Genomic DNA, 27,138 nt, shown 5'->3' on the forward strand with positions numbered 1-27,138 from the left:
ACGTATTCATCCTAGCTATCCTGTCATTCCTACTCTGACTATCACGTGGCACTGGTAGCAATCCTGAGATTACTACCTTTGAGGTCCTACTTTTTAGTTTAACTCCTAACTCCCTAAATTCAGCTTGTAGGACCTCATCCCGTTTTTTACCTATATCGTTGGTGCCTATATGCACCACGACAGCTGGCTGTTCACCCTCTCCCTCCAGAATGCCCTGCAGCCGCTCCGAGACATCCTTGACCCTTGCACCAGGGAGGCAACATACCAACCTGGATTCTCGTTTGCGTCCGCAGAACCGCCTGTCTATTCCCCTTACAATTGAATCCCCTATCACTATAGCTCTGCCACTCTTTTTCCCGCCCTTCTGTGCAGCAGAGCCAGCCACGGTGCCATGAACCTGGCTGCTGCCACCTTCCCCTGGTGAGCCATCTCCCCCAACAGTTTCCAAAACGGTAAATCTGTTTTGGAGGGAGATGACCGCAGGGGATCCCTGCACTGCCTTCCTACTCTTCCTCTGTCTGTTGATCACCCATTCCCTTTCTGCCTCAGTAATTTTAATCTGCGGTGTGACCAACTCACTGAATGTGCTATCCACAACTTCCTCAGCATCGCGGATGCTCCAAAGTGAATCCATCCGCAGCTCCAGAGCCGTCAAGCGGTCTAACAGGAGCTGCAGTTGGACACACGTCTTGCAGATGAAGGAGTCAGGGACACCAGAAGGGTCCCTGAATTGCCACATCTCACAAGAGGAGCATGACACGGGTCTGAGCTCTCCTGCCATGACTTAAACCTGAAGTTAAATTATGAACTACACTACACAGCTAAGAGAAAGTCAAAGAGAGAAAAGAAAAATCACTTACCAGTCACAAGCCAATCACTTACCTGCTGGCTGTGATGTAATTGATCCCGAGACTCCCTCACAGGTCTGCTTCTCTGCACCTCCTTAAGATGAGCACCAAATTCCCTTAACTAGTTATTTAATTTACCTAATTAATTGGCTTATTTTTTTTGGAAACTCAACCCCAAACACCAAACTCCAAAAAACACAACCCTCACTCACCTCTCACCCGAACTCAGCCTTACCCAAACTCAGATACACTCTGTTTGCTTCCAGCACTCCGATTCTAAAGGCACTTCAGCCACACCTTTTGTATCCTTCCTGATTTACAGTCAGCCAATAGGCCTGCTCCCGGAACTGAACTCCCGAAACTAACGGCTGACCTGCAAGGTAAGGAACTTTTTAAACAGCATTTACCTCTCCCAGCAGCACTTGCTCCCTGTGGCCGCTCCCGGAACTGAACTCCCGAAACTAACGGCTGACCTGCAAGGTAAGGAACTTTTTAAACAGCACTTACCTCTCCCAGCAGCACTTGCTCCCTGTGGCCGCTCCCGGAACTGAACTCCCGAAACTAACGGCTGACCTGCAAGGTAAGGAACTTTTTAAACAGCACTTGCCTCTCCCAGCAGCACTTGCTCCCTGTGGCCGCTCCCGGAACTGAACTCCCGAAACTAACGGCTGACCTGCAAGGTAAGGAACTTTTTAAACAGCACTTACCTCTCCCAGCAGCACTTGCTCCCTGTGGCCGCTCCCGGAACTGAACTCCCGAAACTAACGGCTGACCTGCAAGGTAAGGAACTTTTTAAACAGCACTTACCTCTCCCAGCAGCACTTGCTCCCTGTGGCCGCTCCCGGAACTGAACTCCCGAAACTAACGGCTGACCTGCAAGGTAAGGAACTTTTTAAACAGCACTTACCTCTCCCAGCAGCACTTGCTCCCTGTGGCCGCTCCCGGAACTGAACTCCCGAAACTAACGGCTGACCTGCAAGGTAAGGAACTTTTTAAACAGCACTTACCTCTCCCAGCAGCACTTGCTCCCTGTGGCCGCTCCCGGAACTGAACTCCCGAAATGTGCATAGTAGATGGTGGAGAGGGTTTGGGGAGTCAGGTGCTGAATTGTTCTCCACAATTCCTGCCCGCTGACCATATGAACTGGTTACATGCACAAAGCTATATTAGTGTGTGTAGTTGTGGAGTAGCTCACTAGCAAATTATGGCCCATTGCCAAATATTACAACGTCCTGGCTGCCAGTGGATGCATCAGATGTCTACCTCCGCTGTGATAATGTGCAATCTAAATGGCGATATATTTCCATGTCAGGATGGTGAGTGAATTGGGGGAACCTCCAGGTGGTGCAGTTCTGCTTTATTCTTGGTAACTATTTTTATTGATTGTCACCCACCACTTCGAATGCTTCAGGCTTCTAAATGTTGCAGAGTTGCTCTTTGAGTTTGACAACAAGCAGTTGGAGACAATTGTGTGCGCAGCAACCATCTAGAGCAGACAAAGCATTTGAGACCTATCAGGTGGGTTTCGGATGTTTCGCGTTCCAGCTGTTTCCGGCAGCCACTAATAATTCAAGGCAATTGTCAAAAGTCCTATGCCCCGCATTCGATATTCTTTCTGCCTGTTTTGTTTTACACCGCTATGAATCTAAACTGAAGTGGGTCTGCATTCTGAAACGATTACTGTGCTGAGCGTGCAGCTTTGTCGTCCTCTGATTGGCATATTGAGTTAGCTGGAGTGCACCGCACAGTAGTTCTGAATTAAGATTGTTGATGTTAGTCCAGAACTTCCATTTGTAAAACCTGCAGCTGTTGTGCTTTTGTTATCTCTCAGGTTAACAATGCAGGCAGTTCCTGCGACAAAGCTGAGTGAGGTTTTTCAAGAAGCCGAGAAATCATCAGTTATCGGAATCGATGAAGGACAATTTGTAAGTGTGGCCCATCATGCTTGCTTTGTTGGACATTTCGGTGTGTACTGTAATGAAATTGAAATGAAAATCGCTTATTGTCACAAATAGGCTTCAATGAAGTTACTGTGAAAAGCCCCTAGTCGCCACATTCCGGTGCTTGTTCGGGGAGGCTGGTACGGGAATTGAACCGTGCTGCTGGCCTGCCTTGGTCTGCTTTAAAAGCCAGCGATTTAGCCCAGTGTGCTAAACCATCCCCTTAGTATGCTAAACCAGCCCCTTTAGTGAGAAATCCAAGCTATTCAGTCTAATCCCTGGATAAATTCCTTTTTCAGTCAATTCAGATGTTTTTTGGAGTGGAAAACTTTGCTGTTTTCAACCTTTAAGGGTGCTTCCAATGGTGCTGTCTCATTCCAGTACTTGGTTCAACTCTGCTCCAGGCATCGTCCCTAATGTGTATGTGGTGGTGAATGCTAGGCTGGCGAGAAACCAATAATCACCAATTGAGGCCAATCTCCATCTCATTAATGAGATGGACGTCCTATCTAACGGCCTCCTGGGATCTAACTGGCTCCCCAGTGAGAAGTCATGTGAGCCCCGATTAATATTGGTCTACACAAACATGGACCAGACGGAACGGCACCATGTGGGGGGGGGATCTCCCAGGTCAGAGGAGGTCTCTGGCTAGACAGGGCAGGGTGGCACTCTGGCTCTGCCCCAGGCACGTTGGCAACTGCCAAGGTGCCTGGGTGGCATCGCCAGGGTGGCAGGGAATCTGCCAGAGTGGCACTGCCCATGAAAGGGGGCGAGTATGAGGGGTAGTGTAGTAACGGGTCACCAGATGTTTGGGAGGATGGGGGGTCCTGAAAAGGAGGGCCAAAAGGGCGGGGGGGGGGCAGCGACCCCTTAGCAGGTTGTCTTCACGGAGGGGGGGGGCGGGGGGGTTGCAGGGGAGTGACATTGCCCGTGTGTGGAGGGGCCCCTCAAGCTCACTTTGAGATCGGGACACCCTTTCAGAATGGCGGCCCGATCTCTGAGGAGCCGGACTGGCCAGGGAGTTCAGCTCCCCTGTGATGAAAAGAATTCGAAGTGTGGGCTAGCACAGAGAGAAACTCCCCTGGATCCAAAGAAATGACTACGTGTTAGATAGTGGTGGGGAACTCGCCAACAGAACCGGGAAGGAACTCTCAGCCAAACCCGTCTGAAATAACACTTAGAAACATTTCCGTTAAATTAAACCCTTTATTTTACGTTGCCTCTCCACGGTCTTCCGAACAAAATGAATCACTTCACACTTGGTGCTGCATTCAATTTCATCTTCCACTTGTCTTCCCATTCCACCAGCGTGTACATATCTTTTTGAAGTTCCACACTATCCTCTCATTCACAATACTCGCAGGTTATGTTACCTGTAATTTTTGAAATTTTGCCCTGTACACAAATCTAGGGGATTATAATACATATCAGAGAAACAGAGGGTTCCAACACTGACCCCAGGGAACTCCACTCCGGTCTGAAAAACAGCCATTCACCACTAATCTCTGTTTCCTGATACTCAGCCAATTTTGTACCCACGTTGCTACTTTCTCTTTTGTTCCCCCATGTTATTCTAACTTTTCTGACATCTGGGGCGAAATTCTCCCGAAACGGCGCGATGTCCGCCGACTGGCGCCCAAAACGGCGCCAATCAGATGGGCATCGCGCCGCCCCAAAGGTGCGGAATGCTCCGCATCTTTGGGGGCCGAGCCCCAACATTGAGGAGCTAGGCCGACGCCGGAGGAATTTCCGCCCCGCCAGCTGGCAGAAATGGCCTTGGGAAATGACATGTCGGGGCGGCGCATGCGCGGGAGCGTCAGCGGCCGCTGACAGTTTCCCGCGCATGCGCAGTGGAGGGAGTCTCTTCCACCTCCGCCATGGTGGAGACCGTGGCGGAGGCGGAAGGGAAAGAGTGCCCCCACTGCACAGGCCCGCCCGCAGATCGGTGGGCCCCGATCGCAGGCCAGGCCACTGTGGGGGCACCCCCCCGGGTCAGATCGCCCCGCGCCCCCCCAGGACCCCGGAGCCCGCCCGCGCCGCCTTGTCCCGCCGGTAAATAGGTGCTTTAATTTACGCCGGCGGGACAGGCAATTTATCGGCGGGACTTCGGCCCATCCGTGCCGGAGAATCGAGCGGGGGGGGCCGCCAACCGGCACGATTCCCGTCCCCGCCGAATCTCCGGTGCCGGAGACTTCGGCAACCGGCGGGGCGGGATTCACGGCAGCCCCCGGCGATTCTCCGACCCGGCGGGGGGTCGGAGAATGACGCCACTGTTGTGTGGCCCTTTATCAAATGCCTTTTGGAAGTCCATGTGTTCCACAGCTCAAACCAAGTAACTCATTGCAGAAGAAGTATCAACCTTCCTATCCTTGCTGGTTCAGCACACACTTTGGGCAGCACACTTACCCACTGAGCTATCAGTGATATCCATTCACCACCAGTGTACCAGGTCCACATGCTCTTTAAGGCTGATTATGGGTGTGATCATCCACTCTGCAAAGCACTTGGGATGTTTTCCTCTGTCAACAGTGCTGATGTAAAGGCTGGTTGTTGTTGTTTGGCTTGCCTAACTCTGAATCTGAGGAAAGGTGCTGGTTGTGGACATTCGGGCTGGTTTAGCACAGCGGGCTATATAGCTGGCTTGTAATGCAGAACAAGGCAGTAGCATGGGTTCAATTCCCGTACTGGCCTCCCTGAACAGGTGCCGGAATGTGGCGACTAGGGGCTTTTCACAGTAACTTCACTGAAGCCTACTTGTGACAATAAGCGATTATTATTATTATTGTTGATGTTGAAGTTCTTCTTCTATCTCTCTAGTTTCCAGACTGTGTTGAATTTGCTGAAGAAATGGCTAACCGTGGGAAAACTGTGATTGTGGCGGCCCTGGATGGAACTTTCCAAAGGAAAGTAAGTAGAGGCCTGTGGTATTATCCGGTATTACAGTACCCGAGAGGCTGAAGACCATTGGTTAAACCTAGGAGTTTACCATTGGCTGTTTGGTATGTAGCTCCGACCTGACAGGCGGGGTATAAGAACCGGTGCCGTCCCAGCAGCCCTCATTCTATACCGAAGCTGCTGGGGAACAGTTCTAGTCGATTAAAGCCTTCAGTTATGTTACTACCTCGTCTTTGATTGTAATTGATCGTGCATCAAGGCCATGAGGAGAAAGTGCAACTGCACATAGTGGGGCCAAAAGAATACATCTTGTTCAAATTACATGCCACCAGTTCAATATTATAACCATATCTTTTACAACAATTGAATTTAATTCAGTTAATTTTGTCTTAGAAGGAGGGTGGCGCAGTGGTTAGCGCTGCTGCCTCATTGCGCTGAGGACCCGGGTTTGATCCCGGCCCCGGGTCACTGCCCATGCGGGGTTTGCACATTCTCCCCGTGTCTGCGTGGGTCTCACCCCCACAACCCAAAAAGATGTGCAGGGTAAGTGAATTGGCCACGTTAAATTGCCCTTTAATTGGAAAAAAAAGAATTGGGTACTCTAAATATATTTATTTTTTAATTTGTCTTGGAGAGGGAAGCAATGCTTTTAAAAAAATATATATATTCTGAAACCACTTGGAATTTCCATCGAGTTCCTGACCCTGCTCACACTTTGAAGCAGGGGTCAGACCCCTTCCCACAGGAAGTGTTTTGGGGTTTGTGGGGTGGGGGTGGAGATTTAGTAGTTTCATTGCCCGGATTGTAAACTGATCCCCAACTCACCTCAGTCCAGGAATAGCAATGTTGAAGTGGGTGGGAAGGTTAGTCACCAGCATAATTTAAGTTCCCATTAAAAAGCTTTTCACCAAGGAGAACTATTCCAGCTTGACACAGTTCCCCCTCACATTTGCAGTTGCCCTGGTGCATTTCTGGTAAATGTGTTCCAGCACATCCATTGCCTGTCCCTGGCACCTGAAAGTTAATTCCAGGATCTTATCATTCCTGACTGCAGTGATCAGAAAGGAACAAAATACTTGCCGTGTGGCAGCAATTCGTGAAGGAGTCAAAACCTAGTCATTGTTTTTGGAATGCAATGCTGAGCAACTCTGTTTGTTTCTCTAGGCTTTTGGCAACATTCTGAATCTCGTTCCCCTGGCTGAGAGTGTAGTGAAACTGAGTGCAGTGTGCACAAAGTGCTACGGGGAAGCTGCATATACCAAGAGACTGGGGGCTGAACAAGAGGTTTGTATTTCACTGTCTCTCCACTTTGTTTAGGCTGTTTCTTTGCTCTCTTCCCCCCCTGAATAAACCATTCCCGAGATCCTGGGCCTCATCCAGCATCTTGCCAAGTGTGTGTTCATTGTGTGTGACCCTAGGTAGAGAGAGGAGGTACCTCCATTAAGTACGATTGAGGCACTACCAAAGGCCACATGCATGTCGGTAGAGTTTCCTCTGTCCCAGTTTAGGGCTCAGGCCAATAGTCATTCCTGCGCTGGTACCTCGGCTGAGACCTTGGTACAGGTTTGAGAACTGCGCGATCTTTTGTGTCTCCACTTCAGTCAGACATACTGAGCCATTACAGGATAATAAGGGATTTACTTGCCAATTCATTCAGTCATGCGGCAATTCAATGAGGTGAATGTGACTGACCCATGGCCTGAAACAGAGAGAGAGACTAGTCTAGTCACAGATACCCCTGGGTGTTTCTCCGGCGGTGGGATCCTCCAGTTGGCCGGCAGCGCGCACGTGCCCGTGGGTTTCCCGATGGCGTGGGGGTGGTCACAGTGAGAAACCCCATTCTCCCTGTGTCTGCGTGGGTCTCACCCCACAATCCAAAGATGTGCAGGTAGGTGGGTTGGCCACGCTAAATTGCCCCTTATTGGGGGGGCGGGGGGGAGGAAATAATTGTGTACTCTAAATTTTAAAAAAAGAAGTAATTTCTGTTGGTAGCTCCCAGACCAGATGGCCAATTTTAAATCATGTGACCTACTGCAGCTATTTTATAGTTCAGCAGGCAAGGCCTTGATTTAATGTCACAAAGGGCAGCTTCTGACAGTGCAGCACACCTATCGTACTGCAGTGGGGCTTCAACCCACAACTTTCTGTTTCTGAGGCAGGGCCGCTAGGAACTGAATCAAGGCTAAACCAAGAAACAAGCAAGTCTCTTCTCAACAATTTTATTGATGCTGGATCTATTGAAATTCTTAGGACTAAGAGCGATCGATCTTTGTACAGTGGGGAAGTTAAGGCATATGGACCATAGGTTGGTAAATGGAATAGAGAGAGAGGTCAACCATGATCCCCTGGAAAAATGGAACAGATATTCGGGGCTGAATGGCCAACTCCTGTTCCTAGTAGATTGAGAAATCAATGATTTCTGCTCCAAGATTCTTGCACTCAATTCATCAGAATCCTTTTCACTTGGGATGGAGCTAAGGGACAGCAAACATTGGTGGGAGTTGTTTATAGGCTACCAATAATGGTGGCGATGTTGGGCATGGTATAAAAATCAAGAAATTAGAGCTGTGTGTAATTTGGTTAATACAATAATTTTTAAAAAAAATTTAGTGTACCCAATTCATTTTTTCCAATTAAGCGGCAATTTAGCGTGACCAATCCACCTACCCTGCACATCTTGAGGTTGTGGGGGCGAAACCCACGCAGACACGGGGAGAATGTGCAAACTCCACACTGACAGTGACCCAGAGCTGGGATCGAACTTGGGACCTCGCGCCATGAGGCAGCAATGCTAATCGCTGCGCCACTGTGCTGTCCTGGTTAATACAATAATAATGGAGGACTTCAATTTACTTGTAGACTGGGTAAACACTAATGTCGTGGAGGATGTGGAGTGTGTACAAGATGGGTTTCTGGAGCAATACTTTGAGGAAGAAACTAGGGATTGAGCTACTTTACATTTAGTATTATCTAATGAGAAACGCTAATTAATAACCTTGCTACAAAGGTGCCATTAGGAAATAGTGACACAATGTGATAATTTGACATTGAATTTGAAAGCGATGTAGTTCATTCTGAACATAGGGTCCTGAATCTGAATAAAGACAATTATGAAGGTATGAGGATAACTTGGGTATAATGAATTGGGAAAATACTTTGATTTTTTTCTTTTCTTTTATAAATTTAGAGTACCCAATTCATTTTTTTCCCCCAATTTAAGGGGAAATACTTTGATGATGGTAATGTCACTGAAACTTGCTTTCACTCCCACACCACCGGCACACAGCAGCCGCAGTGTGTAACATCTGCAAGATGCTCTGCAGGAAGTCACCAAAGCTCCTCTGGTAGCACCTTCCAAATCCATGACTGATACCATCTAGAAGGATAATGGCAGTGGACACATGGGAACACCACCGCCTGGAAGTTCCCCTCCAAGCCACTCCCCATCCTGACTAGGAAATATATCGCTGTTCCTTCACTGTCCCTGGGTCAAAATCCTGGAACGCTGTCCCCAACAGCCCTGTGGGTGTGCCTACAATGGACTGCAGTGGTTTCAGAAGGCAGCTCACCATCACCTTCCCGAGGGCAATTGGTGATGGGCAATAAATGCTTGCTATGTTCTCTGCATGATTTAGTTTAGTAACTTTTTTTTTGTGTCCCGTCAGGTGGAAGTGATTGGTGGAACTGACATGTACCGAGCAACCTGCAGGTCCTGCTACTTTGCGAATGATAAACTGTTCGATATGGGGAGTAATAAAGAGAACAGTGAAGAAGAGGGAACTGATCAACATGTAGCTTTGAAACATCTCATCTCCACCCAGCAAAGCAAACCACAAAGAAAACTCTTTGAAAGTCTACACGTCTAACTCCTGAAGTTAATCCTCCTTCCCCCACCCACTATCCCCAAACTTTCTCTCCTCCTCTTCTAAGGTGTTGCCTTAAATTGGGTGTGGTCCCTCTGCCATTGACAACTCTTCAGCACTTAGCCCCAAGCAAAGAACCTCATGCGATTCTGGACAAGTTGTTACAGTGTAGAGACATCACAGTCGAGGTTAATTCTGCCCTCTTCCCTACTTCCACACTTGCACTTTCCTTTGGGGACTGGTTGGAGCCTGAAGATGTTACAGGGATTGGTAAAAGCAGCATTTTGTCTTTTTCTCTTGCTTGCAAACTGCAGCATACATATTTATACTCACTGCATTAGTTCAATATCTGCAAAAAGTCCCTTTGCTTCACTCCGGTTGCATTTTAACTGGGACCGAAGTACTGGCTCTGTTCTCTTCTACCCTGCTCATTCTCCATGTGAGTCTACGCTATGATTGTCAGCTACCAAACTAAATTATCCTTTTACCTGTTGCCCATAATGGACGCACCCTCCAGCAGTCACTGGATTGATGAACAGAATCTATGAGAATGCCCCCTCCCCTATCCCAAAGACGTGCTGCAGCAGTACAGCTAATGGTTAGTTTTTAAAATTATAGATGCACACTTTATATTTTTAATAGCTTTTTCTAATTAGTTACTCAGTCTGGTTTATTAAAATGTACACAGGAAATGTACAGCACAGTTCAGTGGCCACAATCATTAATAATTACTAGCTCTGAAACAGGAACAAAAAGAAAACCTTCCAGTCCCCAATGTGATCTTTAGCTGGTATTCCAATGCAGTTTAGTGTGACAAGATTCATGGTGTTTTGTTGGAAATAATTAACTTTGTGGCTACCGATTGCTGGAGTGTAGGGCCGTCATTAATTACTGTGTAGAGTGCTGAAGGAAAAAGAAACCTTGTTTTTATTAACCACCATATTTATTCAACTGCGAAATCATTACTGTAACTGTGTTCCTTACAAAAGGTTTGGTATTATGGGCATATATTTTGAGGGCCATGGCTTCAAAAGCCAGGGTCTGGATTCTCTGCAGCCCTGTGCCGAAATCTCGTTTGGCGTGGGGGTGGAGAATCAACTTTCACGCCGATATCAGGCCGGGCAGTGTCTGGCAACACTGCGAAATCAGGCCCGGCGGTGTCTGGCAATTCTCTGGGACCCGAGAATCGGCGTGTTCCCTGAGTACTCCATTGCCAGAGGCACGCCCAGCGATTCTCCGCTCCCAACCAGCCGAGTTCCCGACTGCGTGGTTCTAACCACCTATTGTTGTTCGGGAACCTCGCGTAGTGGCTGTGGGCTCAGTCCGAACCGCCCTGGTGGGGGGCGGAGGGGATCGGGGACCAGGGGGGCCTTCTAGGTGGCGGGGGACAGATTGGGCCGGTTGGATCTTCGGGCGGGCGGCCGATTGGGGGGGGGAAGGCGCTACATTTTCCAGCAGCCTCCACGGTCCAAGTCCGCCGTGGCGGTCGGTGAGGCCACCGCTGTGTGATACGGGGTCCCGTATCCGCAGCTAAAACTGCGTGAATTGGCTTATCTTTTTGAGGAGACTCCAGAGTGGAACATCAGCGTTTTTACGCCAGCGTGGGGACATGAGGTCATAATCCCATTTTGGGAGAATGCAGCCCCAGATGTTGGTAACTTCGCTGCAATCGGAGCTGGAGCATTGATGATAATATTTTACTGGCAATCTGAAACCTCAGTAACTACTGTCAATGCTCAGAATATACCAATCTATTTTAGCACTGTCACTTAGAGGAGTAGAATTTAGGGCAGCACGGTGACGCAGTGGGTAGCACAGCAGCCTCACGGTGCCGAGGTCCCAGGTTCGATCCCGGCTCTGGGTCACTGTCCGTGTGGAGTTTGCACATTCTCCCTGCGTTTGCGTGGGTTTCGCCCCCACAACTTTAGCTATGTAATAAAAATGTATCTGAGACAGAGAGGGAGAGCGAGAGAGAGAGACAGAGAGGGAGAGTGAGGGAGACAGAGACACAGAGAGACAGAGTGAGAGAGACACAGAGAGGGATAGAGAGAGACAGACAGACAGAGAGAGAGACAGACAGAGAGAGAGAGAGACAGGCAGAGAGAGAGACAGACAGAGAGAGACCGAGTGAGAGAGAAAAAAAATAAAAATTTATCTTTTAAACTTGAGTAAAGTTTTTGGAACATCCTTATTGCTTATAACTTATTGCTCCCACCATTCTACTACTACAGGTTTACACAAAATCATCCAGACTCAAAGCATTAGCTCCCTTCTCACTCCACAGATGTCAGACCTGCTGAGATTGTCCAGTATTTTCTGTTGATGATTCTTGTTCTGACAGTGGTTTAACACCAGGATTACTGCAGTCAAAAACGTCACAGTTGCACGACTGGTGTTCAATCCTGCATGCACTTCAAAACAGCTCCAGGCCTACAGTGACCATATCCATGTGAAGAGCAGTCTATACGCGATTTCAAAGCGCCAGAGGCCCAGGTTCGATTCCCCGCTGGGTCACTGTCTGTGCAGTCTGCACGTTCTCCCAGTGTCTGCGAGGGGTTTCCTCCCACAAGTCCCGCAGGACGCACCCGTTAGGTGAATTGGACATTCTGAATTCTCCCTCAGTGTACCCGAACAGGCACCGGATTGTGGCGACTAGGGGATTTCCACAGTAACTTCATTAGTGTTAATGTAAGCCTACTTGTGACACTAATAAAGATTATTACTTTTTGATTTTGTGTTCAGCAAAGTCATGGGTGAAGATCTCACTTGGCAAACTTGCTGACAGATCAGTGATGATATTAGACCAGGCTTGAGGGTGAGAAAGGCCTTACAATGTTCTTTGGTGTAGAGAACAAAAGACAGCTCCTGAAAAGAGAGACAGAACATCTGTCTGAGTGATTGTCCATTGTTCTATCCAAACCCCAGTTCCACAGTGCAGGGATGTGCAAAGCTTTGCTGTTTTGGAATGCATGTGTAAAATTTCACACCTTGCTCCCATTAATTTGTTCGAGTTCCCATGTCTCAAATTATTGAAAACAGTTGCCTGCAGCCTTTTATTTAAATTTCTCCAGCTTTAGATAAGCTTCAGCGAAGCTATTGCCCCTCCCAGCTCAAGCACAGTTCTCCACGTACATTTCGACAAGAGGCCAGTCTTTTTACCTGTTGGTTTTCTTTCCCCTTCAGCTCAAAGGCCTTATAGTGTAAAAACACAAAACTATCTGAACTCCGAACAATGTAATACAGCTGCAAAATAATCTGACTGATTTGGCTGCTCCCATGTGACTGGTTAAGTGCTGATCAAATAGCAGCTTGTTAATTGATGTAGGAAATACACATTGTGATTGCAGTACTAACTGCATGACCCTACGGCGTAATCCATAAACAGTTGCAGAGAAGCTAGGCAAAGCTCTCCAGAGGCAGTGCACAGGTTCCATGCAAAACACATCAGAGACTGCACACCTTGCAGGTAATGTGCTGTGGCCTGAAGGCTTTGCAACAACAGTAGCATGCCCATATTTGGAACAAAGCTAGGCGCCACTGCTTTGTGGGTAGTCTAGGAGAAAAATATTAAGTCCATTTAATTTACCTTCTACTTCTATTCTGGTAAATTGTCTTGGGCTAAAATTACCTCACGTACACCATTGTAATAGCGAGTCAATAAAAGCGGAACCATTTTATTCACAATCTGTGACAGTGGAAATTTTAACCAAGCTCACTCGAAGATCAGCATTAGTCTGGTGTGGTTTAATCAAATCAGCCAGGGGCTGTTGTATTATTTGGAGAGAAACAGTGGAATATCAATAATAATATTACATTGCACTTTTATCTGCAAAGAAAGAAGCCCAAAAGTGCTGAGAATATGGAATTTGATGGTTCATGTCAGCATTCATTGCTCCTGTGGCTTCAACACTCTTGTTCTCAGCCGACACTAGTAAACTGAAAGATTACAGGGTAGGGGAAATGAGGGATTTGTGAGCCGGTCATTTATGTAAACATTTTATAAAAATGCACAAAGGCCTCCAAATTTACAATTCTTTAATTAGACCAAAACGGAATGCTTGCCAAACTAATTTGAGTATGTTACAATTTGTAATTCAGATTTTGAGACCCTCATCCATGCTGAAGGATACAGTTGAAATTACGATCAGCACATATCACAGGAAACACTCCACATTCACAACAGGTAAAAGTACAAAATAGTTAAAATCGTTCAAAAGAGGTAAAGCCAGGGCAGCACGGTGGCACAGTGGTGTAGCACCGTCAATATGACGCGAGGCAGGTTGAGGTAATGTCATTTGAAGGCTTTAATAAGCAGAACTTTAACCCCAGCAGCGTGGTTACAGAATGTAGCTGCTGAGGGAAATGGAGGGAAAAACTGGGTTCTTATACCGGCATTTCTGGGTGGAGTCCAGTAGGTGGCAGATCCTATCAGGACCTGGCATCCCTCCACCAATAGCCTGTCGACACGTGGTGTACTGTATTACCCCTAATACATACCACCACATTCACCCCTTGTTGAGAAAAACCCGGCGGGATGGTGGTAGGGGTTTACAGAGTCGGTACTGTGCCGTAACTTTGAACAAAACACAAAATTATCGCTTCAACGGGCCAAACAGGGTCGGCATGATGCCATAAGTATAACAAGACACAATAACTGAAAACGTTGAGAGTTAAAGTGATTCGATGAGCCGGATGGGTGCCCTGGTCGTCCTTTCCAATCGTCTCGGGCATGGTGGTGATGGCGCTGGCTCGAGTCCCGTCGACTCTGGGAGCGTAGCGCTGTGTCTTTACTCCTGTGTCCTTACTCCTGGGAGGAGAACCGAACCCCCCGGGAAGGGGGTGGCTGCGGGATGAACCGGCGGGAGTGAGGAGGTGGTGATTGGCGTTGGGGGGGGTGTGGGTAGCTCCGGCGGCCGCCAGATCTCGCAGGGAGACCGTGTCCTGTCGGCCATCGGGGTACTCCACATAGGCGTATTGCGGGTTGGCGTGAAGGAGATGCACCCGTTCCACCAACGGATCTGACTTGTGCACCCGCACATGTTTCCGGAGCAGAATGGGTCCCGGAGCTGCTAGCCAGGTCGGAAGTGGCGTTCCAGAGGAGGACGTCCTAGGAAAGAGGAGGAGGCGCTCGTGAGGCGTTTGATTCGTGGTGGTGCACAGCAGGGACCGGATAGAGTGAAGGGCATCCGGGAGGACTTCCTGCCAGCGGGAAATTGGGAGGCTCCTAGACCGGAGGGCCAGCAGGACGGCCTTCCAGACCGTTCCATTCTCCCTTTCTACCTGCCCGTTCCCCCGGGGGTTGTAACTGGTCGTCCTGCTCGAGGCTATGCACCTGCTGAGCAGGAATTGACGCAGTTCGTCACTCAGAAAGGAGGACCCCCTGTCGCTATGGATATAGTCGGGGAAACCGAACAGTGTAAAAATGGTACCAAGGGCTTTAATGACCGTGGACGCTGTCATGTCGGGGCAGGGGATGGCGAAAGGGAAACTGGAGTATTCGTCAACGACGTTCAGGAAGTACGCGTTGCAATCGGTGGAGGGGAGGGGGCCTTTGAAATCCAAACTGAGGCGTTCAAAGGGTCGAGAGGCCTTAACCAGGTGCGCTCTATCTGGCCTGAAAAAGTGCGGTTTGCACTCAGCGCAGATCTGTCAGTTTCTGGTGACTGTTCGGACGTCCTCGACGGAGTAAGGGAGGTTGCGGGCCTTAAGAAAGTGGTAGAAACGAGTGACCCCCGGGTGGCAGAGGTCCTCGTGGAGGGCTTGTAGACGGTCCACTTGTACATTGGCACACGTGCCGCGAGATAGGGCATCGGATGGCTCGTTCAGCTTTCCGGGACGATACAAGATCTCATAATTGAAGGTGGAGAGTTCGATCCTCCACCGCAAGATCTTGTCGTTCTTGATCTTGCCCCGCTGTGCATTATCGAACATGAAGGCAACCGACCATTGGTCAGTGAGGAGAGTGAATCTCCTACCGGCCAGGTAATGCCTCCAGTGTCGCACAGCTTCCACTATGGCTTGTGCCTCCTTTTCCACTGAGGAGTGGCGGATTTCTGAAGCGTGGAGGGTTCGGAAGAAGAAGGCCACGGGTCTGCCTGCTTGGTTGAGGGTGGCCGCCAGAGCTACATCCGATGCGTCGCTCTCGACCTGGAAGGGGAGGGACTCGTCGATGGCGCGCATCGTGGCCTTTGCGATATCCGCTTTGATGCGGCTAAAGGCCTGGCATGCCTCTGTCGTCAGGGGAAAAGTAGTGGACTGGATTAGGGCACAGGCCTTGTCTGCGTACTGGGGGACCCACTGGGCGTAATAAGAAAAGAAGCCCAGGCAACGTTTCAGGGCTTTGGCACAGTGGGGGAGAGGGAACTCCATGAGGGGGCGCATGCGTTCAGGGTCGGGGCCTATCACTCCATTACGCACTACGTAGCCCAGGATGGCTAGACGATCGGTGCGGAACACGCATTTTTCTTTGTTGTAAGTGAGGTTCAGGGCGTTTGCGGTCTGGAGGAATTTTTGGAGATTGGCATCGTGGTCCTGCTGGTCGTGGCCGCAGATGGTGACGTTGTCGAGATATGGGAACGTGGCCCGTAAACCGTGCTGGTCAACCATTCGGTCCATCTCTCGTTGGAAGACCGAGACTCCATTCGTGACGCCGAATGGAACCCTTAAAATGTGGTATAACCGCCCGTCTGCTTCGAAGGCAGTATAGATGCGGTCACCAGGACGGATGGGGAGCTGGTGGTAGGCGGACTTGAGGTCCACGGTGGAAAAGACCTTGTACTGTGCAATCCGATTGACCATGTCGGATATGTGGGGGAGAGGGTACGCATCTAGCTGAGTGTACCTGTTGATGGTCTGACTATAGTCGATGACCATACTCTGTTTCTCCCCGGTCTTAACAACTACCACCTGGGCTCTCCAGGGACTGTTGGTAGCCTGGATGATGCCTTCCTTCAGCAGCCTCTGGACTTCGGACCGGATAAATGCTCGGTCCTGGGCGCTGTACCGTCTGATCCTTGTGGCGACGGGTTTGCAATCTGGGGCGAGGTCCACAAACAAGGAAGGCGGTTCAACCTTGAGGGTCGCGAGGCCGCAGACAGTCAGTGGGGGTATAGGGCCGCCAAATTTAAATGTTAAACTCTGGAGGTTGCATTGGAAGTCCAACCCTAGGAGTGTGGGCGCACAGAGATGGGGGGAGGACATACAGACGGTAATTTCGGAACTCCCTCCCCTGCACCGTTAGGTTAGCGATGCAGAACCCCGTGATCTGAACGGAGTGGGATCCCGCCGCCAGGAAAATTTTCTGGGTGCTTGGCCGAATTACGAGGGAACAGCGCCTTACCGTGTCCGGATGAATGAAGCTCTCCGTGCTCCCAGAGTCGATAAGACGTGGCGTCTCATAGCCATTCACTAGGACTGTAGTGGTTGCAGTCCGGGGTCGCGACTGGTCGAGGGTCGTCGAAGCCAGACGTGGTTGTTGAAGTGGAGCATCGTAATCAGGCAGTATGTGGCCGCCTGTGTCGGGGTCCTTCAGCCAAGATGGCAGCATCCATGGATCGAGCGCAGTCGGGGGTGGACAAAATGGCGGCGCCCATCTCTCCCTCATGGCGTCCAGGGTCCAAAATGGCGGCGTCCGTTGGTCACACATGGATTGCTGGGTCTGTGGTCCCGTTTCTTCCCCGGAGATAGCGGCGACCCCGCGGGACTTGCACATCGTCGCGTAGTGGCCCTTCCCGCAGCTTTTGCAGGTAGCCGCACGGGCCGGGCATCGCTGCCGAGGGTGTTTCGGCTGGCCGCAAAAATAGCAGCGGGGCCCCCCCGGTTGGTCTGGTTTTTCGGCCGCGCAGGTTTGCGGGGGTGGGGGGGGGGGGGGGGTCGGAGAGTCGACCGCAGCGGGGGTCCACGGAGCCCAAGGGGCTGTAGTGCGGTCGAGGGCGTAGGCGCGGGCGTTACGCGAGGCCACATAGAGGGATGCCGCCAGGGCCCGAGCTTCTGTAAGTCCCAGAGATTCTTTCCCCAGAAGCCTCTGGCGGATCTGGGAAGAGGCCAAACCTGCCACATATGCATCGCGGACCAGGAGCTCTGTGTGTTCATTCGCTGTTACCGCCGAGCAGTTGCAGTTTCGACCCAGGATCTGCAGGGCGTTATAAAACTCGTCCAGCGATTCCCCCGGAAATTGCCGTCGTGTGGCGAGCTGGTAACGAGCAAAAACCTGGTTGGTGGGCCGGATGTAGATATCCTTCAGCGCGGCGATGGCACCGGTGAAACCATCCTCGATAAGGGAGTAGACGTCAGGACTCACCCTGGAATAGAGGACCTGCATCTTTTGTTCGTCTGTCGGTGTGCCGGGGGCCGTTCGGAGGTAGCCCTCAAAGCATGCTATCCAGTGCTTGAAGATAGAGACAGAGTTAGCTGCTTGGGGTGCGATGCGCAGGCACTCCAGGGTGATTCGGAGCTCCATGTTCCCACGTCGTTTTCTTCAATTTAAATTCTGCTTAATAAATTGTAGCACCGTCAATATGACGCGAGGCAGGTTGAGGTAATGTCAATTGAAGACTTTATTAAGCAGAACTTTATCCCCAACAGCGTGGTTACAGAATGCAGCTGCTGAGGTAAATGAAGGGAAAAACTGGGTTCTTATACCGGCCTTTCTGGGTGGAGTCCAGTAGGTGGCAGATCCTATCAGGACCTGGCATCCCTCCACCAATAGCCTGTCGACACGTGGTGTACCGTATTACCCCTAATACATACCACCACAAGTGGTCCTAGGTTTGATCCCGGCCCTGGGTCACTGTTCGTGTGGAGTTTGCATTCTTCCAATGTTTGCGTGGGTTTCGCCCCCACAACCCAAAGATGTGTAGGGGAGGTGGATTGGCCACACTAAATTGGAAAAATGAATTGGGTACTCCAAATCACTGTTCTTCAAACTTGTTTTCCAGGGACCCATTTTTACCAACTGGCCAACCTTCGGGACCCAACCCGGTCGACCTTCGCGGCCCACGCCGGCCGACCTGCGCGACCCACCATTTTCTCTTACCTTGTTTGCTGTTGACAAAAATGGAGGAAATGGTTTTGGGTCCCTTTGGCCCTCGTACACGCTCCTCCAATGGAGGAAGGTGAAGCCTTCCGGTGTCGGAAAGTATGGAGTCTCCAACTGTCCAAAGTTCTGCATTTTTTTTCCTGTAAAATTTTATCAAATAGAACCCCCCCCCCCCGAACTTGTATAAAAAAAAACAATAAAATGAAAAAAATAAAAATTAAATGAATAAAACCCCCCCCAAACTTGTAAAACAAAAAGCGGCCGCACAGCGCATGCGTGCCCTATCATTGGTGCACAGTTTTGCGCATGCGCGCCGATGATCTGGCACGCATGCGCAGTGCGGCCACATTTTCTTTACATGTTCGCGGCCATTTTGAAGGCCGCTTGCAACCAGCGTTCTTAACAGACGGCTGTTGCGCACAGATTTGCACGATCGGGAGCGCAGCGACGGACGGCTGCACGTCCCTCCTGACACCCGCCCGCGACCCACCTGCGGGTCGCACCCCCAAGTTTGACAATGCCTGCTCTAAATTTATGTAAAGCTTAAGGCATCTTCTATTTAAATTGCACAAATGACAAGTGAATCAAATGGTCCTAAAGTCTATGCACACAATTCAACTCAAGTGTCACACACATCCAACACAAATATTCAATTAACACGAGCCACTACTTTCAAAAAATGTTTATTTGTACAGTGGATAGAGCACTATGATCAATAACCATTTCTTTATGCTTTATTTGAAAGACTCAGTCCAAAGATCACAGCTGCAGTTGGCTTTGTACGCTCTAATACAATCAATATTAACAACAAAGAGACTTTGGAAGGCACAGCAGGGGAGCTAAGGCATGTACATTAGAGATTCAGAAACAATTTCTCCAACATCAGCTGGAGTAAATAAAATATTTGGTTCAGCAACATGGTTAAATGTCCAGTCCGTATAATTTGAAATCAAGGTTGTTCTTCACGAATCACATTTTGCTGTCCCCATTACTTCAGCAACAATATTAAAATACAAGAGCATTGGAAGAAAGATAACTTTTCTTCAGCCCTCCCGAAAGCACGAACACTCCGGCCGAGTAACATTCCACAGGTTTTTGATATTTTATTCTGAGCCTGGGGCCTCCTCAGAAACAGATACTCTGTCAGCAGCAAAGTCAGGGCTACTGGATAGAGATCAGAAATGGGACGTCAGACCTGTCTTGTACGCCCAAGAGTAAACACACGCCCAAGAATAAACACACAGCCCTCCAAGTACAAAATTAAATGAGGGAAATAAGCTACAACACTGCCCCAGAAACTAAGTGAAGTGGACTTTTGCACCACTGGGCACGCTTCAACTGCTATAAATAACAAGTCAGATACAAAGACATCTGTACAGAGCAATGACTCTAGACTGAATACAATGTGGTTACTGACCATTAGCTTAAACTGTACAATTGGAAGTCAGCTCTGGATACAGTATTGAGGAAGTATAATAACCTAGGAGATTCTTATTGTTTAAATAAAAGCTAATTTTGCTAGTGTGCGCGCTAATTGCATTAGCAAGTGGCTTTTCAATAGTTTTTACTTCAATTGAGCAATGCATAATTACTAAGGCAGAAAAAAAAAAGTGTTGATTTGAGTCTGGTGCAGTTGAAATCCTTACACTTGCAAGTGAAAATTAATATGCACAGCGCTACAGTGCGATCCACACCACTGTGCTGCTGTGACTGTCTTTGTGATCTATTCCAAGTGCCTAACCAGCCCCAGTCCCATACATCAGCAGTCGACTGACAGTGGGGTTTCAACTGGTAACCGGCGAGCTGACTCCATTTCAAATCCAGAGAGTCCCCTCAACCAGAACGCTGAAACAATGTCAATAGCCTGTACGACCCCAATTTCACTTCAAAAAGGCACTTTGCAGCAAGCTGCCAGTTAATTATACAACACATTCCCAGTGCAACAGTTGCCAATTTAATTACAATTTTATATTTTACATTCAGCATATGCCACAGAGCCAAAAGCTAAATAACATTTCCCTATCATTTAAAAGCCCAATTTCAGTAGTTTATACAGTATAAAGAATACAAAAAAAATTCTTTTACAAAAGTGATTTTGGCTATTAAACAAATTATAGAATATAAAGTGGTACAAAAGAGAAAAACCCAACTTAAAATGAAAGTAACGTATTTTTGGCTTCTAGAAGTTGTGCAGATTTTCAATTCAATGGATCGAATCGTTTCTCCCAACTCCCCAATTACAGGCCCGATGATAGCTTGTTTGCAATATGTTGCCTGGGATTTGTGTGTGTGTTCCAGACAGGCTGTTGCCACAAGCCCTGCCATTGGTCTGAAGCTTTGCGAGGCATATTTGTGCAAAAGAACCTCCCTCACCCCTGCCCCAAACCCAGGCGAGAGATTTTTTCTTTTATTTATTTATTTTTTTTTAAAGGGGGGGGGGGGGGGGTCCACATACAAAACAGCAGAAAGGAGAAGTTACCATTCCAACTCCAGAAAGTTGCCATCCAAAACCACAAACCCATATTTAATAAAACATTAACCCACATACCTCTACATCTAGTGAAGCATTAACCCATATATCCATATGGCAGACGTGCTGTGGTATGGAGGAGTATAGCTTTATTCAATATATATACTCCAGCCAGCAAAGCATGAAGGCAACAGGAAGCTCTTTTTAATTTTCAGGCTGATCAGTGGATCCCAGTCATTTCTATTTCCTAGCGCACCATTGGGGCAGGGGAGGTAACGAGACAGTCTAACCCAGTGAAAATACAAACAAGCTTCTATTTCTGAGGCAAATGAAAACCTAACTGCACAGCACACATATTACTGCTGGTGGTGATGGTGATGGTTTCCCCATCATCACAAGAACTGCGATCTTACCTCTCTAGCACCTAGATCTTCCACCGGCAGCACCCAAAACTCCCAATTTGATCTTGGTATCAGTTCAGATGAAATATAAAGAAAAAGTTTTTAAAGATATGGGGCAGGATTCTCCCTCCCGCCAGCCCCGTTTTCTTGCAGGGCGCGAGGCGCGCCCCCGCCGGCAGAGGGATTCTCCATTCCCCCAGCCGACCAATGGGGTTTCCCCATTGTGGCCACCCCCACACGTAGATGCGCTGCCAGCGAAGCGGAGGATCCCGCCGACAGAGAATCCCGCAGATGGCACCTATCGGGACCTCAGGACATCTCAAAACACGAAGGGCAAGTCTGTGCACAGCAAGATCCCACAATGCAATGCAATAGTGGCAGCAAGATAATCTGTTTTAGTGAGATCAGTTGCGGAATAAATATTGGCCAGGACACTGGGGAGAACTCTGCTCTTCTTCCAAGGAGTGCCAAGAGATCTTTTACATCTTCCCCGAGGAGGCAGACAGTTGTAATGCCGTCACAATAACAGACGAATGAAGAGCTTCTTATTCCATCTCCAGTCCTTGTAACTCTGCCACAGTGATTGAATGTAACCTATCACTACGTGCAATTTAACTACCCAAACCAGATTGCCAATTAGATTGCTATTCTTCTCCACACACTGTTCCATCAGTTTCTCCCTCCCCTCCTGAACCATAACATTTCACCCCCCCCCCAGGTTATTTTATTCTAAGAACTGTGGGTGGAGTGTGCACTGAACTTGCTCAGCTTGGGATGTGCTGCACACCTGTAAACAAATACCCCTATTGTCTTGAATCCAGCATAGTTAAGATGCCTTAAATCAAATCACCACTCTGTCAAAACTGGAAGGAGTACAACCAAATTATACGTTCAAATTCTTTGCAGTAATTTCATAGGCACAGCAGGTATAGACCCCTCACTCACATATCTCACCGATATGTAACAAAAATACAAGATTAGCACATGATCCATGCACTCAATCTTTTACAAAAAAACATTCCAGCGATAAAATAATTAAACCCCGGCAGATCAATGAGGGATCAATGAATTTACTTCCAGTGATTCCAGCATTTGGTGCGTGCCCGCTGTAGCATGGGACAAACTGAACCATAACCCGTTGATGACTGGCTGTTCAAACCTCCCAGTAAAAAATGCTTACACCCGACCATGTTAAATCTTTCACAACAAAAGGCCAGTTCAATTTTGGATCAAAGTCTGGGGGGGGGGGGGGGCCCAAGGATGTACAACACGTGGGGAAAAGTAGACCAGTTCCGTAGGAATGAATAGCACGTGGGGACACGTGGGCTCGTTCCCGAGGCATGAATAGCACACGGAGACATGCGGATTCGTTCCCGAGGGATGTGTAGCACATGGGGATATGTGGGCTCGTTCCTGAGGAATGAATAGCAAGTGGGGACCACAGGAAAGCAAAGCACATTAATCTGCCTTATTTACCATCAGCTCGTGATAAATTTGTATATTTTCTGTTTCTCAACTTTCATTCTGTTATTGGGGATAGTTTATTCGGAATTTACTCCTCAATAGCATGATCTAATTAATTGGTCCAGCTTCGGTCTCAATTTCCAGAGTTATTCTCATGGTGACATCCAATCACATGGAGCAAACATTAGAAATTCAAAAATGCTTCAAATTGCATCCGATGTATCTTGCTGGATATTTAAGGGTCTAATACTGGGAACAACAAACAGATCCTCTTTTCACAAACCGAAAGTGCAGGGCTCTGTGTTACTGATAATGCAGGTAACGGGTGGAATTGAAGTGTCCCAAACTCCTGCTGTATCATGAATAGTCGCCCAGTGGAAAACAAAGAGGAACTGTTTCACGCCATTTCTACTGAGTGTCCATCAAAAGATACAAGGGGTGATCAGGAAAACGCGGCAGAAAATCCTACTCTCGAAGGAGGGTGGCGAAATGATCAGACTCTGCGCCCAGTGCCTTTTTAACATGTGGAAAAACACTGGGTTACTGATGAGCGTGAGCAAGTGGAAAAAAGGGACGGAATCTTTCCCTCAGCAGTACCGATTGCGTAAGTCAGAAATCTCCGCAAGCTCAAAAGTTCAAAGGATGTCACACTCCATTAATTTAAAACCCACTTCACTGCTTCTGATTGGAACGCATGGAGCAAGGGTGAGAGTGAGGCATGGTTTAATGCACTGAAATGCTTCACTTGAGAACAGCAATGAATTGATAAAGAGCAGCTGTCGAAGGGCAGACCTAAATTCACTTCATTGGCAACAGTATTTTATCTAAGCCTCTGAATTCAGGTTATATTACCGTAAATCAAAGTTCCAAAATGGCACACTGTATAATTCTCTTGACTGATTACGATTGGAGTGCACCGATTCACGAGCTCATCTCATACTCCTGGCACAAACCATCCATTAACCCAAGATGCCTTTAAATACAGAAATATAAAGTATGTCGGCACACTGTAATCCTCCCATCTTTAAAAGTGAACAGTGTTTGCCATATTCCCATAGATCCTACTCCTGCAGATGTTAAACCGGAATGTGCTGCGGAGCAGGAAAGGGAAAGCTTTTGCTGAGGGAGGTCACCAAGGGTATGAAAATTCTTCCACTTTTTACATCCACCTGAGATTTCCTCAACTGATGACAGGTCATGGATCAACCGAGTTAAAAACTCCCTCTGCCAACTGCAACTTGAAGCCACAAACTGGAACCATTTCTTTCAGCAGAACGGTGGCATTGCCATCCCCTGCACAGTTCTGTGCAGGGTGGTGCTTTGTGCTGCACGAAAAGAAGTTGTATCCCAAGATTGCACCCACTAGAATTTCCTTCGTTCGTGCTCCCCTCCCCCCTCAGGTTGTGCAAATGTTCGCATTCTGCTGCTGCCAAGCACACATTCAATAAACACAGGGCAACTCTGGTGTTTTCGCCACTATTGATGCATATATAAAGCAGCAGTGCACGATGACCCGGCCCACTTCACTACCCAAAAACATTCCCACACAGGAAGATCGTCCTGGCAGCCAGTGCTCGACTGACAAATGCCCAATTTAAAGGTGTACAGAATTAAAATTATTTTAGCACACCAACAAGTGGGGTTTCCGTGTCTCTGAATGACACTCGATTCAGGCTTTGCCTGTTGACGAGGATGCCTTTGCCAAACTTAGAGTTAGTGTTCTGAATCAGTTAGTTTCCAAACTTAAGCAACCAAGAATCCCATTCCCAACATTTAAAGGTTAGATTTCGCAACATATACAGAGCTGGGAGTTTATAAATTACACTTTGTTAGAAATTGCCCTTAAATCCAGACAATTACAATCAAGAGTGTTTGTCTCGTTTGCAAGAACTGTGAAGTCAGAGGAGGTTCCTAACACAAAGTATTAATTTTATAAATCACTTCATCAAAGTAAAGGATATTTTTCGAACAGCACATTTGTGGACTGGGGTTAAGGGAAGTGGCCGTGTGGGGCTGGGGAACTGCCACTCGGACCAGCTACTGGATGAAGGGGATCTTGCGTTAAAATGTTAGCTTTGAGAAGACCCAGGGCCTGGGTCAACATAGCAGGCTCCCCTTTGCAGCGAGCTCACTGCTGTGAAACACTGAGTAGCCACTTCACCTCCCTCATGGTGAGAAGGGGCAGTGGGAAAATTGAAAGGGTGAAACGTCACACACTGAACAGAAATTAAGAGTAATTCTCATGCTCGCAATCGTTTGGTTCGGTTTGCCTCACGCTCCAGGTGGCTGCGGGGTTGAGGGGGTGGGGGAACTGCTCACTTTAGTTTAGTATGGAGGTGGTTTATATTCATCAGAGTCCGACGGGGCAGTGTTGCCAAATGGCGGCTGCTGGTAGTTTTCAGAAGCATTGGGATATGGTGGGTATTCACTGGTCGGATCCAAATACTTCTCCGTGAAGTCGTCTGCGCCCATACGATATCGCTTGAAGGCAAAACAAACCAGCAACCCCTAAACGAAGGAAAATGTCAAGAGTTTAACATCATGAATTCCAAACCTGGAACAACATCTCTGTATCGATATAACACTGAGCCGGAGAGCCGAGAGTTTTGTACTGCAGGGTTTTCAATGAAGCAAAGATTGCTTTTCCATTCCTAGGGCCTTCCCACACCTACTGGGGCACTAAGGCTTCCATAGCTAGTTATTCCCAGAACAGGCCGCTAGTCTGTCGCCAGAGGCTTATAGCTTGACCACATCAAACATGATTGACCAGGAGACTCTCGCTCTTACCGCCAGCCATTCGTGTGCTTGGAGAGATTTGCAGGTTGATATTCAATCAGTTTGGCGCGTTATGAACGCATCTTCCTTGGCCATTAAGTCATGGGTGGTCCTCGAACACGGAGCTCCTGGCTCAGAGACAAAGACACTACCCACTGTGTGACAAGGCCTCCTGAAGATTGCTTTTGCTAACCAATAAAACTCCAGCTGCACACTTCATTTCCCCGAGGTTTTCACTTTACAGCATATACACAAAGAGAAAGTTTAATCCAGTGGTCTCTCTTCTTTGTCAAAGTGCTGCCCCTCCCCCACTATCTTAGTTACGTTAAAACTCTAGTTATGAAAATATTTACTTTTCAATTTGTTCTCGGGCGGTGTGCGTTGCTGGCATGCCCCCCCCCCCCCCCCCCCCCCGGCCCGAGAAAATCTCGTGAGCCACCTTTCTGAACCGTTGTGGTCCCCGTGGTGTAGGTACCCCTGCAGAACAGTTAGGGAAGAAGTTTCAGGAAGTTGACACAGCGACAGCGAAGCAACATAATATATTTCCAAGTCAGGATGGTGCGAGACATGGAAGGGAGATCAAAATTGAAACACGGCAGAATTCTTTCTGCAAAAGAGCCACCATTAAAGTCTCCTCCCTACATGCCCCTGTTAGAACTACAAAAAGAGTTTCTTGTATCACCGAGACGATTTAATAGGACAGTTTTAGGGCAGCTTAACAGATCTGCCAGTGCTCCGTCCCAGCTAAACACAGGCAGAAGCTGGGGTAGCCTCCCTCTGCTTCCCCCATCAAGAGAGCCTTCCACATTCTACAACTGGAGCCGGAATGTGTCAGCAGATGTGAATTCCAGACATCAAAGAGTGCAACAATCACCAGCTTAAGTGGCAGGCGGCCTCCCGGGAGATTACACAGATACGCAATGAGAGCAGTAACCTTGTTTCCGCCCCTCCTCAGGCTAGCGCAGCTTTTGAATATTTCTACCACGATCTTTATAGCTTGGAGGCGCCCGAGGATGGATCGATCACGTCTGACTTTTTGGGCGGCCTACCCATCCCAACTGTTGAGGTGGAGAGGAACGGTGAGTTGGAATCCCTGTCACACCCTGATGAAATTTTAAAATTTATTGGATTGGTGCAATCTGGCAACGCCCCTCGTACAGGTGGCTTTCAGATTCAATTCTATAAAAAGTTCTCAGAGCAGTTTAAGCCTTTAATCCTGGACATGTTCAATTACTCCTTATCCCAGGGATCCTTGCCCTCCTGCCTCACACAGTCTTCTATCTCTTTGATTCTGAAGAAGGACAAAGACCCGACAGTGTGATTCGTACCATCCTGTCCTATCTCATTGTTGAACGCAGACATCAAGTTACCGGCTACGTTGTTGGTGCTGCGGCTGGAGCCTTGCCTCCCAAATATAATCTGAGGATCAGACGGGCATTGCGAAG

General features: G+C 48.3%; 2 protein-coding genes across 3 annotated transcripts in view; one reads left to right on the top strand and one right to left on the bottom strand.

Annotated features, from left to right (window-relative positions):
* Positions 1 to 13,230, top strand: part of tk1 (thymidine kinase 1, soluble) — a 40,425-nt gene extending 27,195 nt beyond the window's left edge. The window contains exons 4-7 of the mRNA XM_072483593.1: positions 2,680 to 2,773; positions 5,606 to 5,695; positions 6,848 to 6,967; positions 9,349 to 13,230. Coding sequence (XP_072339694.1) covers positions 2,680 to 2,773; positions 5,606 to 5,695; positions 6,848 to 6,967; positions 9,349 to 9,549 — 505 coding nt within the window. The 3' untranslated portion in view covers positions 9,550 to 13,230. The remainder of the gene's footprint in view (positions 1 to 2,679; positions 2,774 to 5,605; positions 5,696 to 6,847; positions 6,968 to 9,348) is intronic.
* A 6,020-nt stretch (positions 13,231 to 19,250) lies between these two features.
* The window catches only part of LOC140395616 (synaptogyrin-2-like), a 35,867-nt gene continuing 27,979 nt past the window's right edge, over positions 19,251 to 27,138 (bottom strand). The window contains exons 4-5 of one of the 2 annotated variants that reach the window (XM_072483598.1): positions 25,238 to 25,426; positions 19,251 to 19,747 (exon numbers count right to left, since the gene is read on the bottom strand). In XM_072483598.1, the coding sequence (XP_072339699.1) occupies positions 25,244 to 25,426 (183 nt within the window). In that variant the 3' untranslated portion in view covers positions 19,251 to 19,747; positions 25,238 to 25,243. Of the gene's footprint in view, positions 25,427 to 27,138 lie in introns of both variants that reach the window. The other variant, XM_072483597.1, reaches the window with a different exon arrangement.

This window comes from Scyliorhinus torazame, chromosome 18, assembly GCF_047496885.1.
Source record: "Scyliorhinus torazame isolate Kashiwa2021f chromosome 18, sScyTor2.1, whole genome shotgun sequence".
In the NCBI taxonomy this organism is placed as follows: Eukaryota; Metazoa; Chordata; class Chondrichthyes; order Carcharhiniformes; family Scyliorhinidae; genus Scyliorhinus; species Scyliorhinus torazame.